The 19,383-nt window shown below is 40.8% G+C and overlaps 1 protein-coding gene across 2 annotated transcripts; it reads right to left on the reverse strand.

Annotated features, from left to right (window-relative positions):
• Positions 1-463: 463 nt before the first annotated feature.
• On the reverse strand, positions 464-18,727 carry LOC109473807 (ubiquitin carboxyl-terminal hydrolase 10-like). 2 transcript variants are annotated; one of them, XM_019773876.1, is made up of 15 exons: positions 18,627-18,727; positions 13,450-13,551; positions 12,845-12,899; positions 7,449-8,457; positions 7,099-7,277; positions 6,713-6,804; positions 6,324-6,436; positions 6,024-6,076; positions 5,492-5,592; positions 5,064-5,154; positions 4,557-4,726; positions 4,065-4,190; positions 3,827-3,919; positions 3,363-3,507; positions 464-3,115 (listed from the first exon to the last, which is right to left on the reverse strand). In XM_019773876.1, exons 1-15 carry the CDS (start codon positions 18,642-18,644, stop codon positions 2,862-2,864), a joined length of 2,601 nt encoding a protein of 866 aa, XP_019629435.1. In that variant the 5' UTR covers positions 18,645-18,727; the 3' UTR covers positions 464-2,861. The 2 variants fall into 2 exon arrangements, with proteins under 2 accessions (XP_019629435.1, XP_019629436.1); XM_019773877.1 differs by having other exon boundaries at positions 2,862-3,115; positions 7,099-7,274.
• Positions 18,728-19,383: the final 656 nt, after the last annotated feature.

The following is a 19,383-nucleotide window of genomic DNA, read 5'->3' on the forward strand; positions in this document are numbered from 1 at the left end:
TGATCTGATAATCCACTATATCTTAATTTTAAGAAAGCTGTTACCATTGAAGAGTTATGTCTATTCCTCATTGAAGAAGAGTCAAATTATAAAGTACTCTAAATGGAATACTGCCATTGATATGTGCCTTCTGAATTAGAGTTCAAAATTGTGCATTACGAGTATATTCTGAATTAGAGTTCAACATTGTGCATTATGAGTATATACTGCACACTTGCCATATTTACACATCTATAACACGAAAATATTTATGATGACCAATTGAGTAATAAAAGTCGAGAGTAATTTTATATTACTATTGTTAGGTCAAGAAGGATATCTTCAATATAACCTCATGGGTAATGAGGTAAATGTATTGTTCTATACAGTAAATAAGTGACTTCTATGCAAATGATTTGATAGTCATTGTCATTCAAAATCTAGTCTTTTTAACTAGGAAGTAAGGTTTACCAAAGACAGGTTGCAAAGCAATGCTATTTTATTCACCTTCCTAGGGCATCACGTAACAACCATTTGATAACATTTTCATATGCTAAATCTAAGTTAATGTGCACAAGATGCCCTGTCACCTAATACACATTGTCAACGTATTGTACAATGCAGTTTTATCTTTGCCCTGCAATAGCAAATATAACTTGCCCTTTTTCTACAAGCATTGTCTCATAATTATCTGATTCGATACTATCTCCCAAAAAATGGTAAGCGGCGGTTTTTTGGGCGCTCTGAATCTGTACATCTTGTTCAGAAACGTCAGGTGTTCATCTCAAAAAGGTACAAAAGCTGCCGTCATGTGCAACGTGACTTTTTGTGACATGCAGTACGTAGGAAGAACTCGTTTTAAACACAAAGACTCGGTAAGGCTGTGAGAGAAATAACGTTAATTAACAGTGCTGACAGAAATACACATCAAGAACAAAATTTTCAGTGGTTATCAAAGAAAAAAAAGGAAGAATGGAGTACACTATCTATGAACATCATACAACTTATCCAACACCTTAATGTTTAATACATTTTGTACCTGAAGACAAGTTTGCACAATATTAACTTCAAGTAAACTTCTCCTGTAACCAATGCTAACCAACCACTAGGCTAGCACAGAATGATATTTAAACATCCTAATGTAGGTAAAAATGTCTCGTGACCTGGACCACGAGGTGTGCAATTTTCATGTAAAATTGACATTTTTTTTGTCTTGTATTTGTGTTGGTAGCTGTTTTGGGAGAGTGCAAAACTTGTGACAATCACAAGAAAGTGGACATTACACAAATGCAAAACTGGGTTTGACAGGCACAGATGACATTTTCAACAATAAAAAAAAGAATAAAGTGATAAAAAAAAATCCTATGCAAAAGGAGGGCTTTATATTGCACAGCAGTTTTGAGATTTTGGACAACACCTGAGAAATCATCCTTTCTCTCCTTACAAGCAAATTATTGCTAGCTGAATGGTAAATTTCTGCATATACAACTCAATCAACCTAGTCTCAGGCCTTCATGTATCAATATTCCTTATCGGTCATTTTAACAGTACGAATCAGCAGTTAGTTTCTTTGAAAATTCTCAGAAACACAACTGGCAAAATATTTGCCACATTAACAGAGTGACCACTTTTTGAATTAGACACGTACAAAAAGAAAATGTATATCTAACATAGTCCTTAGGACAGTGTTGCCTTTTCTCTGCTGATGCTGTCTTTTACCTAAATGCATTTTCCAAAGCTTACTTGCCATTCTGTTTGGTACAAAATATAAAAGTGTGCCAAACTCTGGAGCTCATTTTTGCTAAGGCTTGGGCAGCCTGGTCTCTTACTTTTAAATCACTGATTGGCTGCTCAACAATGCAACACACAAGAGTTCACCTTCAATGGCAGCATCTAAGTTTCAGTATTTCAATGTTTGCCTCTGTGCAGTGTTAAAACGTTGCCTCGGTGGCAAGAAAAAGCTGCAACTTGCAACAAACATTAGCTTGTATACACCCAAGTATGGAGCTCGCTGGAATCAACTTTCGGCATACGATAACGTCTTTCATTATCGCTCGAACACTATATTCCGTCAATGAGTACTTTTGCAACCCCAATCTTCGACAGCCAACATTCTTTTACACTAACTGTTCTCTGAAACCTTCCCATGATCAACTGTCTGAACATATCTACGTCCTTGGAAAAAGTGGCAACTTTTGGGCATCATCTTTCAAAGTGTCATTCTTTTTCCAAGAAAATTGGATCTTCCTAAATACGACAATTTGATTCGCCCCATAGACGACTCAACTGCAAGTTGAAAGGAAAATCTCTTATCTATAGAGTAGTTCCGTCCTTACATGAAGTCCGGTTTCAAATACTGTACAGCATCTACATTTATCAACTGTAAAGACATCCATTGTGAACATCTCTACGGTTCCATGCTAAGGAGCAGTGCACCATTACAAGCCAAAGTCCGGATCCTACGTTTTGAGGCAAAACAAACAAGCTCGTACAAAAGTCTTCAATGCACCGACACTCCTTCATCAATGGAATTACACTTAATAATCACTTTCCAGTATATCTTGGTCTCTCGTTCTCGCCTGCTTGTTGTATCTTCTAGTTCGTATAGCTGCATTATGATTAGATGCTCGTCTTCATTCTAGTGGGTCAGCAGCATTAATGTCAATCTTCGTTCAGAGCAAAGTGTCAACTTTCAAACTATTCGAGTCATTTCGCTGCAGTCACGTAAAGCAGCTTCATTGCTCCTCAATACTTTCTGGAGATCTCAAACTCCTATGTACTTTTTGGAGGGCTCAAGCTCCAATGTCCAAAGTTCGACCGTGAAATGCCGTTTAAAAAAGAAACACTTTTTTGGCATTTTGGAACTGAAAGGTGGCGGTGGCTCAGATCAGGTCGCAGCGGCGGTAGTACAGGAGGTATGGCACGCGTGGAGGGGTGTACTTCATCACCTGCTGGGACGTCACCACTTTCACGTTTTGGTCGTCGAAGCGGAGCCACCCGTTGATGCCCACGTGGAACACGTCGGTGGTGTAGTGACCGCCCGTGGCGTTCTTCCCGTGGTGGTAGACCACGGCGAACAGGCGGTACGTACGCTGGCCCTGGTGGAGCTTGTTCTTCACCGCAGGGGACAGCAGTTCTGATCCGAAACAAGAAAATACATACATTCACTTTTTCTATACATTTTTTTTTCTACATAAGGTGTTCTACTTCTAGCCTGGTTGAAATTTACAACACTAGTTAAAACTGGTATGTTCAACACAAGAACGTCAACATAAAGACAACATTCACCAAAAACTTTCCTAAAAAACTTTCTTAAAAAACTAAAAAAAGTTATTCTCCCACATTTGAGTCATATGAAGTACTAAGTTCTTCTCCTGTCCTACCTTTGTTAATGTCCAGTTCGATGTTGAAGTCCACCCTCTTCTGTACCTTCTGAGAACCGCCCGTTTTGTCGTAGACGAAGCGTTTGAGGTGCAGGACCAGGACGGGGGGAAGGTCCTCGATCATCATCCGCCGCGACGCTTCCACCTTCAAACACATCACGACATAATTCGTGGTCACACAGTCCTATACACATCACTCCAGCACGTCAGCAGAACGTATTGCGCCTGCTCAAAAGCCCCATTGTCACAGTTTTTGTTGGATTTTTGGTCAACGTTGCATCAGAAATTTGCCTGTTGCAGAAGATATCTTTTCCCACATAACATTTGGAAACTACAGATGGGATGTTAACCATATACACGCGACATGATACTTACGCCAAAGTCCATAAGTCAGTGCAAACACCCTACAAAAAGGACTTCAATGCAACATGACTGATATCCTGCTCTTAAACAACAATCCTCACCTCTTGTTTGGTCTTGGAGCATGTGTACCCATGGATGGTCTCCTTAGTCACCATGGCCTCCAGGGCATCTTTCACGGTCCAGATCTTCTCAGACTGAAGAAAAACAGAAAATGTTCATAGTTTTTCATTTACATTGTAGTGTTTGGATGTCATAATTTTTTTAAAACAATTCTATTTTCGGTAAGTATGCCTCTTTCTATTCTAATTGTAAGGAACTAATAAAGGAAAACAGCCTAACCTGGATGTCCAGCTGCAGTGTGAAGAAAGGCTGCAGTGTGGCGGACTCTCGGGTGCCGTGCTGGTGGAAGATGGAGCGCAGCTGGCCACCGAAGATGTCTGATATCGGCGTCCTGACGAAGTTTGCCTGAGCACAGGAATGGACAAAAAACCTGTCAGTATGCTAACTAAATTCCATTCCATATGTGAACTATTTTAGTGTAATTCACTGACTTTGTCTTCACGGTAGCAAAATTTTGCAGTCTGAGGAAATGAACACCACAGTGTTGGGAGGGGGGGCAAAAGATTTGATAATGGTAATAATGACAAGTTCAATGACAAGTTTTTGAAGTGACTGTAAAAACCATGAACATAAAAGGTACAGTGACAAACTCAGGAATTACAGTTACTGTACAGGCCAGGGCCTGTAACTTTAACATTAGACCACAATGCACCACACTACTCATGCACACTTTAAAACTCTACAAACCGACTTAGGAAGACCAGAACTCACAGTCCGTGTGACAGTGGACTTGTTCTTTGGTCCCACTTGCTCCCACTCGTCCTCATCACCCTCCTCCTGCTCCCTCATGTATCCCTCCACCGCTCCGTCCTCTCGTGGGGTCGGCGAGGCAGGGCCGTCAGACTTCGGTGTCAGCTCACCGTTCATCTTAGGCTGGTTATCTGTAATAAAAGACAAGAACATTTTCTTTATACCAGGAGAACCATGATCAACACTTCACCATTACACCATGGGCATTTTTTTGCCAAGTTGTATCTGAAGGATTTTTTTTCTTACCACCATAAAGGTAAAATTGTGATACGCCAGAGAACAGTGGAGAGGGAGAGGCACAGCTACATATTTTACTCCATACCATTTTTGAATGGTGAAGGAGGTGGTGTGAAATATATTGCATTTGCTTGCAAACATCTGCCTCTTTTGTTTTTTAAATGCCTTGCCTCAGCTACTCAGAGCATAATGGACTACTCTCTGCTGCCTGTATGTGTATTGTAGTGTTACCTTTCTGTGCCATTTTCATGGCCACCTGCATCTCTTCATGGATGCCATTCAACACGCAAGACAGGAACTCTTCTGCATCCTCCTGCCGACCCTAACAAACAAACAAACAATTGTTTACCTATTACTGTGTACAGCATGAGAATGCCAATCAACAGTACAGTTATAGAGGGTTTGTTAATGCAACAGAAACTAAAGTGACTCTCGTAAGTTCAACTACAAACTTCAAATTAGAAATACAAAATAAGTCAAGAAATTCTCTTTACTAGTAAATATGTGGGTTTCAGTATATTCTTTTTCTCAAAATGTAGGAAACCATGACTTTCCTGAGGTGTCACAGCCAGGCATGAAACACCTGGTGAAATGTATTAATACATATTCATTTCCTTCACGAAAATACAGTATTTTGGAAACAGAACTTGTTTACTAACCTTGGAAGACAGCGTGGACTTGATAAGAGACAACATGTGGTAGACGTAGGTCGGCTCAAACGGGCTTCCTGGTCTCAAGTCCTGGGCAGGCTTCTTACCAGCTGGGAAACCAAAGGATCACTCGTTAATAGTCACACTTACTTTGTAACAACAGCAGGGATTTTGCAAAAGCTGACTTTGACATAGGATTACTCATAAAATATGTATAAAAACTTGAGCATGAGCATATCATCTCATGATAATACCTGTGTCACAAAGAAAAACATCATTCAAGTGAATTACACCAGACTAACTACTGCACTTTTTGTAATAACACCATCAGAGACAAAGAAAACATTTAAATAGGATATAGTTTTCTTTTTACATTTCTAAGTTTGTCTCTCCTTGCGATATGTAAGCAAGGTGAGACAAGCTTGGTTGTGTAAAAGAAAACTACATGTATATTCTATACTTTACCAACCTGATGAAACTATTTTTCGGAAGTAGACATTCGAATGTTTAACAACTAACTTAAAAGTTGAACTCCACTGACCTATGGTCTTTTGAGAATTAGGCATGGATCCAAACTCGCCCATGAACTCCATTCTGTAAAACAGAACAAAACAAGTTAACTCAAAGCACTTCCTTTTTAACCGTTTCGTATCGCATATCAAGCGTATTAGCTATTGGCATGATTTTTACCATACATGTACCTATACCAGTAAGCACCAAGTGTAAGACCTAAAACAAGACCAGCCATGTCACAATTTCTTAAGTTAATATCTAGATTCTAAGAGAATGAATACCAGAGAGAAAACTTTGACAATAATACAATAAAGTAGCGTATACACACAGGCAGTCCAGGATTGGTGTGGCAGTGGGGCCCCTCTTGTTTGGCGAGCTGGGGAGGGGCGTGTTCTTCATGAGGTTGTACATGGGGGGACAGGCTACCATGGCCTGGAGGGTCTGTTAGGGTTGGTCAAGGCTTAAACTTGTCACAGACACAAGAGCAGAATTGCTATTTCTGAACATCGAAAAGCAAATAAGATTTACTTAGCCACATGGACAACCCTGTTATTTCTGAAAGAATGTATGATGTGAATGTGTAACTATTGACTTCGATACATCAAAACCTAAAAACAGCAGAAAACACTAACATTATAGATCTAGATCCACATTAGTAACTGTGGGCATGTTAGCTGGATGTGTTGTTTCTGAATCCACACAAACACAGAAGGATACGGCATTGATATAACACCAGTTGCCTTTGTTGACCAGTCCACGTGGCTGCAGGGCCACTGGCTTGTGGCTTACCTTGGGGTCCAGTAGGTACTCTGAGGAAGGGAAACAATAAGAGAATGTTACACAATTCATGTTTGTCACAAGGCCTCACAATATGACAAATGCCCAAACAATTCTCGTACTTTTTCAATGCAATTTTCATTACTATTCATTAGCATTTTGGACAAAACAGTTTCTTCGCCTCCAGCTAATGTGCACTGATACAAAAGTTCAACACCTGAAGACTTTAAGAGTAACAGAAACTATAAATATTATCACTCCTTTGTTTATCCTATCCTACGTTGTCCTACTTGAACATTGTATCAGATAAAAATTTGAGTGCCAACCTCCAAGGCCCCTTATGTGGTCATCGTCTTCTGGGGGTACAACCATCTTCTCAGCAAGCTTGGCTTGGGGTTCACCTGTGGGGCCTTGGGCTGGTGTGGGGATGCTGGCGGGCGCAGTCTCGTCGTTCCCCACGTGTGCCACGTAAGCTAGAGGGGCATTATGGGCCATCTGTGGACTACTACAGCGAACAAGAGGAACAGAATTAACATTCTGTAACTTAGCTTGAACGATATAGCGATAAGAGTAAACAGAGGGAAAAAAAAACAATATTACAGCCTGCTGTTGCTGGTAGAAAAGACTCAAATTTTAATCATTCACAAAAACCAAACTGATCAATTTTCACAGGTACCTTGAGCCTTTGAATAATCCAGCCCAAGTTTTAGGAGTGGCCGGGGGAGGAGAGGACACAGCAGGTGGATTTGAATTATTTACAGACTGCTCTGATTGGCCGTCATCTCCTTGACTGACAGACTCCTCACTTTTTGCATCTTCCTGGCTCTCTCCCATTGCATTGTGGGAATAAACTGTTGCTGCAGTTGCCTCTTGGGAAGGATTTGACACATTTCCGCCAGCCTCTTCCTCTATTATTGCCCCTGCTGGGTTAGAATGACTGCTAACTTCATGAGTGTCCTCAGCAGAGGGCTTGGCGACGTCTGCTGGCACTGGTAACGGTGACAAGGGTCCGTTTGGAACGACCACTACGCTAGGAGAAGGAACAATGGGGTCTACATTTGGTCTATGTTTGATCTCAGAATCCCCAACTGTTTTTAGAATAGTCCTGGGAGGTTCCTGAAGGGGGCTAGCAGGCACGTCGTTAGAGTGGGAAGTAACGTTAACATTGCTGATCGCTACGTCTTTCACAGGCACATGTTGATGACTCGCGTCAACGGGCTCCAACCGCCCCGAGCTCTCTGATATTCTCTGTGGTCTCACGTCCACGTGATTCTCTACCGGTCTCTGTAACGGCGCGGGAACATCTGTAACAACTGTCTCTGCAGATCCTGCCTCAAGATCCTTGTAATAGTTCGGCGGGCGCTTCTTTTTGTTTCTCCTCTCCTTTGGTTTGGCGTTTCCGTTAATATTATTACCATTACCATTTCCATTGCTATCGTCTTTCACTGTGTCCTTTCCTTGCACGGATTCCGACTCGCTGCTAGCGACAGAGTCTGAGGGGCTCCGGTAATATCCCTGTTTGTCGGAACTCGATATGTAGCTGGACTCTGACGATGAATCCACGCGGTGGTTGGCGGAGATCTGGACGTAATCCTGCTGCTGCAGGGAAGCTGGGGCGGAGTCTACATAGCCTGGCGCAGGCGCATGGGCGACTTGGTCCTCTACTGCTGAAACCTCGGGGATGGCTGCAACAAGGACAACATAATATCAGCAAACAATACTAAATTGAGGTCAAGATATAAATGAATAATTTAATAGACAGGCTTTCTGCTAGCCATAATAACACAACACATGACGTGATGTGATCTTCTTTTCATAGCAACCTGCTTTTCAAGTCAAATATAGGCCATACTAATTAGATCCTTGAACCTTTGAAAGGGATAATCATGCGGGATAATTATACAATCTACTGTCATAAAAAGAGCAATGCCTACACTGTGTATTCATCAGTATTCGTACTTGACCAAACTTTTATGTATCATTCTCCTTGCCTAGTGTTTTTATGAAAAGAAAGAAATGAACTGACAAATGTCAAAATGTATGCACTAGTCTGTGGCAGGCTGTTCTGCCATGTGGTTATTTGCCATGACCCTGTGAACTTTAGTCCCCCACTAGGCCCTGCCAAGTGCCTCTCCAACATGTACAAATATAGCAGCACATCCCGACCCAGTGTCTATTTCCTGCCATCCACCTGCCACTGGGGTGACATGCAGGGGGATACCTCCGGCTATTTCCAGCCCTACTGCCGGCTAGCCAGCATGTACCAATCTGGAACTATGACTTAGGCCACAGCAAGTAATTCTTATGGATGACATCACCGGGCTCATTTATTTTTGCCTGATTTGGGGAAAAAAAAACAAATTTTGTTGCCCTCTGACAGTGGTCAACATGCCACAAAATGGAAGCATGTACCAATCTGGAACTATGACTTAAGCCACAGCAAGTAATTCTTATGGATGTCATCACTGCGCTCATTAATTTTTGCCTGATTTTTGAAAAAAAGAAGACATTTTGTTGCCCTGTGACAGTGGTCAACATGCCAAAAATGGACAAATATGTCTGTTGCCATGCCTAATGTGGATGGCAGATAAATATGAAGAAGGAAGGGGAAAACACAAGGCTCGATTGTTTTGTCTTTTACTTTGATGAAGTGATGTATGTCATTCCTTTTATATGTGATGTTCCCCCTGAATCAAAACCATTTGTACAATGATATCAATTGAAAACTTTCATTTTTCAGTGACAAATGGATGTTGTAATAGTTGGCACTTAACTTAACACATATATTAGGTATTATTTCTTGTCCAACAAGGTTTACGATTCCAAGATTTGAAAATGTAGGAATCTTGTTTTCTTTGGCCTGTCTTGCTTTTTTTTGCCCTATCGCAGTAGATTTGGAGTTTGTGGAGGATGTCACCCATAAAATTTACTTGCTGTGGCCCCACTGTGTGTACAGTTGGGCTAGACTGTCAGCTACACTAGGGACAGATAACACTTGTGGCGACTCCACAATTTGGAAAACTGCAGGAATTTGTCATATCTAGAGCCTTTAATATGTTCTGAGTAGTCTAAGTACGTACACAGTAAGGCTAGCATGTTTCTTAAATGTACAAGTTCATGCACAAGTTAAAACAAGAAGCCATAGGCGACAATTCTCCGTGAAGTTTTATATATTTCAACAAAATCCCAAGCGTCAACGCCAGACCTACTGTGCAGACATTATAATTAGGCAACGGTTAATACCACGCTCGTCCCCAGCGCCCGTGGAGAAGCCATAGGTTATAGATCGTGGCTTAGCCCAGGCTATGGAAAATAAACTTTCTTTAATGCAAATCTGTCGTTTTTGTTTTCTTTGCGCTATCTAAAGGGTTAGGATAACCTACTCTACTCTGGCGGTATTGTCGTGCGCGCTCGCTAGTACGTAACGTTACACGGCGGCCATCTGAATACATGTACACTGCATTCTTTCTACTATCGGGACCTAAAACAAGACGCAAGATTCCTATTTTGGGGTATAAAATGCTGTCACAATGGTAATATATACCAAATGAAACGGACCTTTACAAAGTACCTCATTTGGTGACGCTATGAGGGTGTACCGTTATCCCTCTACATTTGCCCAGAAGGGAGTTAGTCGCGGAAGGAACTAGCCACGGAGGGAGTTTTGGCATTCTCCGCCCGCGCCACAAACTCTCGTCCCCAGGACAGTTCACTCTGCTACCCAGCATGCTTTGCGCAAAATGCGTTCTCGGCCCCAGGACACAAATACACGCTAATGCTTCCGCACTGTGTTGCTCTGGGGACCCCGCCGCGCGCCCAGATGTGGATTTAATTATAGCGCGCTAGCGGACGCTGCGGAGGAGCGTGGGTTAATACAATGAGGGCGCGTCACAAGCATAAAACATACAAAGAGCTAAATCCATTACTGCTCCCAGGGCGTGTAAAGATACTGTGCTTCAAGTTCTAACTTCATTTTAATTACACACACACAATCATTGCATTCACATAAAGATCGGACTATCATGGTCGTGTCTAGTAACAAAGACAGCCCCACCGTCTTACGGTGCCTGTACCTAATTAAGCGCGCCTGGAACAAGCCAAATTCCAGCAACAGTGGCGGTAAGCACCGCGAGTGTTACTACCGCCGGCCAGATAACCAGGATATCTGCTTACAGTACCTCTGCTACCAGACAACTGCCTAAACCTACGGTCTATTCCACAGGATTGTAAAAGTAGGGATGTTTCGAAAATAACCATTTACTCCAATATCAAAACAGCTACGGTAAAAATAAAAAGACGTGCATCATCCCGGACATAATGCAACACCACATGCGAAATTACACAGATATGCGACGTACGGCAGAATGCGTTTTGGCTGCGAACATCTTCCAAAAAACTTGGCATCTCTTAACCATGGGCAAAAACATCTGGAACCACTTATAAAAACCACCCCGTATCTGCATGAACTTTTACCTCCCCCCCCGCTATTCCAAACAACGCGTTTTTCTGGACCGTTCCAATTCGCCTCGTAATTGTAGGGGTGCGTCTGCGATATTACATTGACCGCGAAAGCAGCAACGGCAAAAATACACATTCGTGCATCAACACGGGCATGCCCGCAGACGGCGTATAAAATTGCGTGCCGATTACACGAAGAGAACCCAGTGTTTTGACTGCGAACATGAAAAATCAGCCGATTACAACACTCCGTCCGGAGGTCCTGACCTCCTTCACGGAGTAACAATGGTGTTATTTTTTCTACAGAAACAACATTTTTCAATTTCTCAGCTTCTTGTATCATGACTGCTTCATGTTCATCTTGTTTGTATCTTCAGTAATAGTAACGACTTAGAAATGTAGGGCATCTACCTTTGACATTTGCGAACTAACTCCACCCCCCAATCCCCCACCCCAACCGATCAGTGCTATGTATACAAATGTCAACTTCCTTTGAAATAGAAGCCAGGTCAGATGAGTGCAGAGTGCTATATTTGAAACCCCTCTGTGTGCGGCCTGGTACTGGGATTAAGGAAATATCAATTCACTGTGTTCAAATATCACTGCCCTGTTTCTAGGTCAATAGAGTTTACACCTTTTTTTTCCATTCCACTTTCATGGTGAAATTTTCTTTTGCTTCTGTCAAGCAACTTTTTTTTGTGGGAGGTGTTTGAAATCTTCGAAATCTTTATTGCGAATTTATTGCAGTAGGTATTTACGACCAATGCGGTTTGCATAGCGAGTAAGTTTACGTAGGGGATCATTAAAATTCACATTAAAATCCATGAGAACTTTTCATGTGGCCACTGACACAAGCCTTGAGAATCCTGCTATCTACTGTGGCCATTGTCCCTTAAGTGGTTCCTATGTACTCTCCAAGCAGAGGTTTGGGTTTTGGGGTGTTTTTAACATGCTTTTAGGCTTTTTTATCAGGGTTTCTTTTTTGCACTGGAATTTTTCTTAGTTGGGTTGGGTTCTATCACCCAACCCAATTTGGGTGAAAGAAAAATTCCAGAGCAAAAAAGAACCCCCGATAAAAAAAGTCTAGAAACACGCCAAAAATAACCCAAAACCCTAACCTCTGCTTGAAGAGTAGTTCCTATGGACAGGAGTGACAGTGGTGTGTTCAAAAGCATTAGGCCTAAAAAATGTTGTGTTTCCTGTTTCAGTCGTGAAAAAATTAGGGTTGGTAGGTAGGGATTGTCTTTTTATTTCTTTTTACTTCACTGATATCTATATAGGCGTCCAACTTACACAACAATACAGTTTAAAATAAAACTTGCATGAGGACACTTCGATTTTCAATGTCAATGTTATAAAGTCAATTGTACAACGTTTTATCACTCAGGTGTCAGATCTTGGAGCTAGAAAAGGTTGATCAGCTCGAAAAATTTAATTTAATTTTTTCCAGCTTATCAACCTGTTTTAGCTCTAAGATCTGACATCTTTATTGTCCCCCAAAAAAGTACAGGGTCGGCAGTTTTTTTAGGATAGGTCGGGAAACAGAGTACAACGTTTTTTTCTAGGCCTCACTGACAAGTAAACCAAAGTTTCAGACAAAAACAGGAACTATACCTGTGGGTGCAGGGGCGGTGGCCACCAGGATTCTGTGCTGCTCTTCCCAGGGCAACTAGGGAGAATTCAACACTTCATCAGATCAAAACAAACAAAAAAAGACAAACACAAAAGAGGCAATACAAAAGGAAGCTATGTTTACATACATATTTTATCTGGTTGTCCTTCACATGGATATATGGATTAACCCAAACATCCTTGAGGCCACACCAATTTAATTTGTTGATTCTCGGATTCGCCTCTTCATCTTTTTCTGATTAAAAAAAAAGATTCTGGTTCTAAATCAACTCAAAAATGCTCATATTTTGCCCCCAACAGTTGTGGAAAGTCCTTTTCTTCCTAGTTGCTACAGTCTATCAATGCAATGGTTTCATTAAAAGTTCAAAATTCATTGTTTGAATATTAACCTAGCCTTTTGTGTTGACTTCATGGGTCCCATCATAGCATTTGCGGCTATAATAGGATGCCCAGACTTGTTTTTATTTTAATTTTTTTTTCTCGCCCTGTCGTTTCATATTTTTTCCCCAAAAAATCAGAGATCCAGCAAATTAAATTGGTGTGGCCTTTAAGTCAAATTGAATTATCCAAAAGTGTCCAATCCTCACCTCCACTCTCTTGTTGGGTGACTGTGCCCTGAGGATACCACACACTCGGCTGTGTTCTTCTGGACTCAGGCCAGTCGTGAAGTCCCCAAAAGTCAACTGGTCCTAAAACAAAAACGTTGTTCAATATCAGAACACTAAAACTGGATTCTCTGGGCTTCAATTGCTGTTGTCTTACTAGACATCAACTAAAAAAATGCTGCCAATATAGACATCAGACATCATAGAAATCAGTGACCTACAGAGATCTCCTTCAAAATAAAGGATTGTTGCCAATTTTCCATACAATAAACTGCATATTCCTTACATTTACATGCACAGTTTTGAACTATTGATAAATTAAAAGTGTTGTGAAATCTGCGAAACACTAAAAAGTACATAAATATAACCTACATACACCTGGTCTGTATATGTTAATCAGGTAAGTACATGTAGAAAGATGCTACCATTTTGTCCCTTGGGACAGGAACATGTAATTAAGTTAGACAATTTTTAAGTACAATGATAAATGATCCATTATTTTAGAACAGACAGGATATACACTTGACTAAACATAACCCAATTCTGTCCATCCTAATATGCCAGCATATTCACCAGTAATTCTCTGGCATGGTTTTAGGCCACACCAAGTAAATTTTATGGATGACGTCCTTTGGAGACCCTAAATCTAATGCGAGAGGGCGAAAAAAAAAACAAGAAGGGCCCTAAAAACAAGATGCCTAGATTAGAAATATTGCACTGCTGACAGGGCCGTCCTGTCAGCAGTGCCGTTTTTGGAACTATTGACAGGATTTTTTTCAGTGCCTTCTTTTTTTCATTTTTGTTTTCATTATTTAACCAGGCACAGGCTTTTGGCGTTACGGGTTTCACGTCAATCTGACGATTTGCGGCACTGTCGTGACTCTTTGGTCATAGTTACAGGAGGCGAAATTTCTTGTTTTTTTTTCTAGGAACAGTCCAAAATCAATGCGCGCGCGGACGTCATCCATAAAATTTACTTGGTGTGGCCTTACCAAGTAAATCTGGCCAGACCAGCAAGAAGTCAAAAGTTCAATCTGGCTCAGTGACCTGGTTTTCGGCTGGAAGATTTGCATAAACATATCACAAATCTCACAGAATAATCTTAAGAATGAAAGATTTAGAAAAATAAAGATTGGCACTACCTAACGAAAAATGGGCAAAATGATCAATAAAATATTATGCATAATGTACCAAGGAGGTTTAAGTTCTTGATTGTACTTTATTCTTTGTTTATTCCTTGATTTGTCCTTTAGTATTGTACAGACTGTTTTCGAATGATAACTCATTTGTCAGTGATTTACATGTACATGTTCCCAGGAACACTAACCCATATATCAAACCTGCAGAACAAAACACAGGGCTCGAAATACTGTTTTTCTGCATACCTGTACTGGTGCAGGTAACACTGAAAATTACATGCACTACTGAGGAATAACAGATACACTTGTGCAGTTGTAATGATGTGAGTTCATTTCAATGCATTCAAAGTAATCAATAAATGTAACACAAAGTAATTCCATGTTTTTTGTATCCATCTTATTCAGGTCAGGGAGGGCATACATCCTCATCATTGTTTCCATTACCAGAACTAGTGCAGGTATATCTCAGACATGTCTGAATAACTGGTTTACCTACAAACACAAACAGGTATTTCTGTCAAAGCTTTTAATTTGTGTGTAAAAACTGCCTTCGGTTCTAATTAGAGTTTATAGGACAATAAACAAACAATTAAAATATAGGTCAATGATCCGCCCACAACAAAAGTTAATTTATCCCATTCCTTTACATGTGCATAAAGGAGCAAACCTAGAAGTAATTGCTAAAGAAAATTGCCTCAATGTCTTTTTCCTTGATTTGTAATGCCATGTGCAGGATGTATTTTCTCCCACTGGTCATGTCTGAGCTAGTTTCATCCAGTTCAATCCAGTCGCTGCATGTCACCAATAAAACGGCTAGGTCAAACGATGGCCTAATGGTCCCCAACAAGGTAATATTGACACCTTTCCTGAAAGGGCTGCTCACAGGTGGTACTCACAGTAAGGTCCGTCGAGGAAAATTACAGCACTAAATATAGTCAACATCTGAACACAAATGACAACTACTTGGAGATTATACACTTCACAAGGCTATAATTTGCATACAGCAGTGAGACACTGTGCACAGGAAACAGACTGTGAAACTTGCAATTTTGTGGATGAAAAAATCCCAGTCCAAATGTTATGAATAACCAATTACTAGTAGTCAGATGCAATCATGCGAACGCTATGTGAAAATGCGAGCTTTTGATGTTAACTCCTGCTAGTCCTGATAGTATTGCAGGACTCAAATTCCAACATGGGGAGAGCTATGTTTATAATTTACTGGATTTTTTTAATCCAGTCCGGAGAATTTGCTTTAACACTAAAAGCAAATTAGTTAAAAAAAATAGATTGATGTATCAACTTTCCAATTATATATGTATTTTCACCATATCAAATTAAGATCTAGTATCATAACTTTCCATAATCAGCAAAGATAAAATTGTGTCAAACAAAATCCAAGTTATGGATTGGTATAACATTGTACAACAACCAGTGGCTTTTCAGATTTGATGTATCAGTGACCATCTGTCATCTTTTTCACTCTTCAGGGCATCGGCCACCAAATTGTCTGATATAAAAACCCACTGGTCATTAAAAAACTACTTATACATGTGCAGTCCCTTTCCAACCTGATGAAATTATCTACAAAATCCGAGCTGATCGAGCAACCTTGAATCATTGCAAAACAGTGCAGCTGGCTACATTTGTGTCCTCTCGTCAAGTGAGCAAGTGTGCAATGGCCTTGGCAGTGAGTCCTAACTCTCAACCCAACAAAAAAGGGGAGGTCAAAGTGCATCCTTCAAAGTATCAGAAACTCAGTACTCTGTACAATTTATGCTGACAGTCCTTGACTCCTTTTCTGAGTCACAGAACATGTGGAAAGACAGCAAGGCTGGGCTTACACATGCAAAGGTACAGTAAGAACAGATATGAAACCATAGTTTGATTGGCAGTCAAAAATTTCTTCATAGTCATATGTGACAATACTTTTAAGTCCCAAACCATTACAAACCAATAACAAACAATTGTGCACTAACACACGTCAATATGCATATAGGATTCTATCCTTTTCAATCGGTTATACTTATTGAAATGTGCATGTACATGAAACATGTTTTTTCTTCACCCACAGAAGTTTTTACATTTCAAACATTTCTACCAATATGCCTGGCAACTAGGGATACATGTAGGTACCTGTATAGAAAATTCTGGTCCAGGTCTGGATCAGGTTCAGAGGATCAGGTCCAGGTCTGGACCTGAACCTGATTATTGTACTGTAGTACTATATATATATTTTGGAGCACGAAAAACAAGTACAGGTCACTCTCACTAGTGCGAACATCTACTGTATCACTCGGTACCAACCTCATGAGTCATAGTCCGCAAACTTTTTTGTTTACCTACTTGAAGCTGAACACAGTTACAGAAAGAGACAAACATGGATTTAGCCTAATCTAGTTTGATTCAGGGTTATTATCTTTACCTGCCATGGCCAGATTATTCAAAGAAATGTACATGATCATCAGGTCCGATGATCCAGTTTTCGCATTTAGGTTTTTTTGGACTCGGTTCCTGAATGTTGTTCCGGTTTAAACTGGTCCGGCTGAACCGGTACCCATCCCTACACATACCTCAAACCTGTCCTTCAATATGTATTGCCTGCCACTTCTCAGATCAAAGCATTATATTAATTAACAAGTCTTCCTGGCAATTATATTTGCACACCTGTAATAATGACCTACTTTACCGACCCAATAGGACACCCATGTGTTCTCATTAGCTGATGATTCAGTGGGGATGTCTTCTGTACTAATCACAATGTACTATTGTCACGTAAAATAACTGCCAATTACATTATTATCATCCTCCAAGGGCGGCATTACATGAGTTTATAACTATTGGCGCTGAGCATACAAATGCACTTACTAAGATACATTATCCAAGGACATTATTGTGTTTTGGTGACAAGAAAATTACCAATGATTTAGTGTGGTATCAACGACCTACATCAAACTATACTGCCTATTGGGGAAAATTGATAACAATCTTATTTGTGAACTCTGGCAAATTAAGATAAATTTCAACAGTGACAAGTAGAACAAAAAAGGCAAGAGACACAGTGCTTACTTTGCACAAAAACTCTGTTTTTACAGAAAGAAAACATGAATATGTTGACAAAATGTTATCTGAAGCTATGCAATTTCTGGAACAGCTGACCAGCAATAGGATATGGCACATTGATGGAAAGTATTATTATGCAAAAACAGATGCAAAAACAAAAAGTGAAAATTGTGGCTACCCTGTCCGACAGTGTCTTATCATCATAAACCATCTATTTCATAAAGAATACATTTTTATAGCATCTTTATAGCTCAAGTTATCGGCAAAGCATGAGAAGTTCCACCCACAGGCATGCACACGCTGTTCCAGTTCCACATAGGAAAGCGGGGTCGTGGGCGTGCATCTAAATGCACGGGTGGGGGGAGGAGCAGCTAGAAATTCTCCAACAATCTCTTCAAGGTTTGTCGTGGATGCCGATTCCGCCTACGAGCCGCCTTATCACCAGATTTCCATAAGAAATGAGATGCTAGTATGTAAACATGCTGAGAAATTTGAGTTTGGGGCAGAAGTGTCGTCCCGTCCCTCTCTTGCTCTCTAGGCTGTCACATGGCAGACATGGCCGCCTTAGCATGCAACCTGCCATGCCGCGTTTCTCAGCCTCACGCAGACGGCGGTTTCCCCGTCTTCACACGACCCGTTCGGCCCCTGTTAAACCCTGGGTACACGTCTAGGAACAAGCTAAGAATCTGCTAAGATGTGATGAACACCCCAGACTTGACACAGACGGGTAAATAGTCGAGCGTGTGACAAAAATAGCCCCAGGAACACGAGAGAGCATTCCTTCCCATATGCTGCTCAGGAGGGCAGTGAGCGCCAAATGGCCTGCATGTAAGAGAGCATAACCGGGCTCACGTTTCCTCTGGAGCTGTACAAACCACACTAAAATGAAGCCAACAATCTCTACAATCGTCTTAAAACGATCATACATCGTTAAAACAAACAGAAAACGTAACTTACCGTCTGAACGCGTGCCATGTTTGCAGGTTAAAGCTTGCTAGTCATGCTTCTCCTAACGCCATCTTGGAAAAATGTGAGGTGCAGAGCGCATGTGCGTGAGGGACGATTCCGAAATATCGCGCCCTGATTGGTCAGTTGGGAAAGTCACCCGGGTGGGCGTGGTCGCAGGTGGCTACAGGTGTTCAAAACAGGTATTCCTTACCTGTCTGAAATATCTTATTTTGCAATGATTATGCATCTGAGATATTGATGTTTATAAAGTCATAATGACGTATAAGTAAGCAAATCACGAAACACGGTCGATGTCGATTTTGTTATTCAGCCCTGTTACCAAACCTATTATAGCTCCTCGAAAGACTGATGTAGGACTAGAGACCTATGATAGGTTTGGTAACCAGGCTATTTGTTATTGACATCCTCTCATCTAGGTTGATTGAGCCAAAACACAAGATTTTCAGACAGAAAGGTGTTCAAAACCAACAGTTGCACCTTTTTATTTATATCGCATTATTGTATGTCTTTAAATTGAATTCTGAAATTGTTGCATTTTCCATCCATGCATGATGAAGAAATGAAAGAAAAGAAAGAAATGAAAAAACAGAATGATCTGCTTGAAGCTCAAGACAGACCTCCCCAAACAAACAAATAAACGAGGTCTTCGTTTCTACTACCAGTATTTCATAATCTTAGCTGAAGATTTTAATTTCAGGGGTTATAAGTGAGTGAGTGAGGTTATAACATGAGTGTTTTGCAGATC

This window comes from Branchiostoma belcheri, unplaced genomic scaffold, assembly GCF_001625305.1.
Source record: "Branchiostoma belcheri isolate BF01 breed outbred unplaced genomic scaffold, Haploidv18h27 scaffold3, whole genome shotgun sequence".
In the NCBI taxonomy this organism is placed as follows: Eukaryota; Metazoa; Chordata; class Leptocardii; order Amphioxiformes; family Branchiostomatidae; genus Branchiostoma; species Branchiostoma belcheri.

What these genes read in the sequence shown, in the direction of transcription:
- LOC109473807 (XM_019773876.1), bottom strand. An exon ending in ACACCAATCCTGGACTGCCT is followed by an intron (nt 6,077 to 6,323) that starts GTGTGTATACGC and finishes TCTGTTTTACAG; the next exon opens with AATGGAGTTCATGGGCGAGT. An exon ending in CACTGCAGCTGGACATCCAG is followed by an intron (nt 3,920 to 4,064) that starts GTTAGGCTGTTT and finishes GTTTTTCTTCAG; the next exon opens with TCTGAGAAGATCTGGACCGT.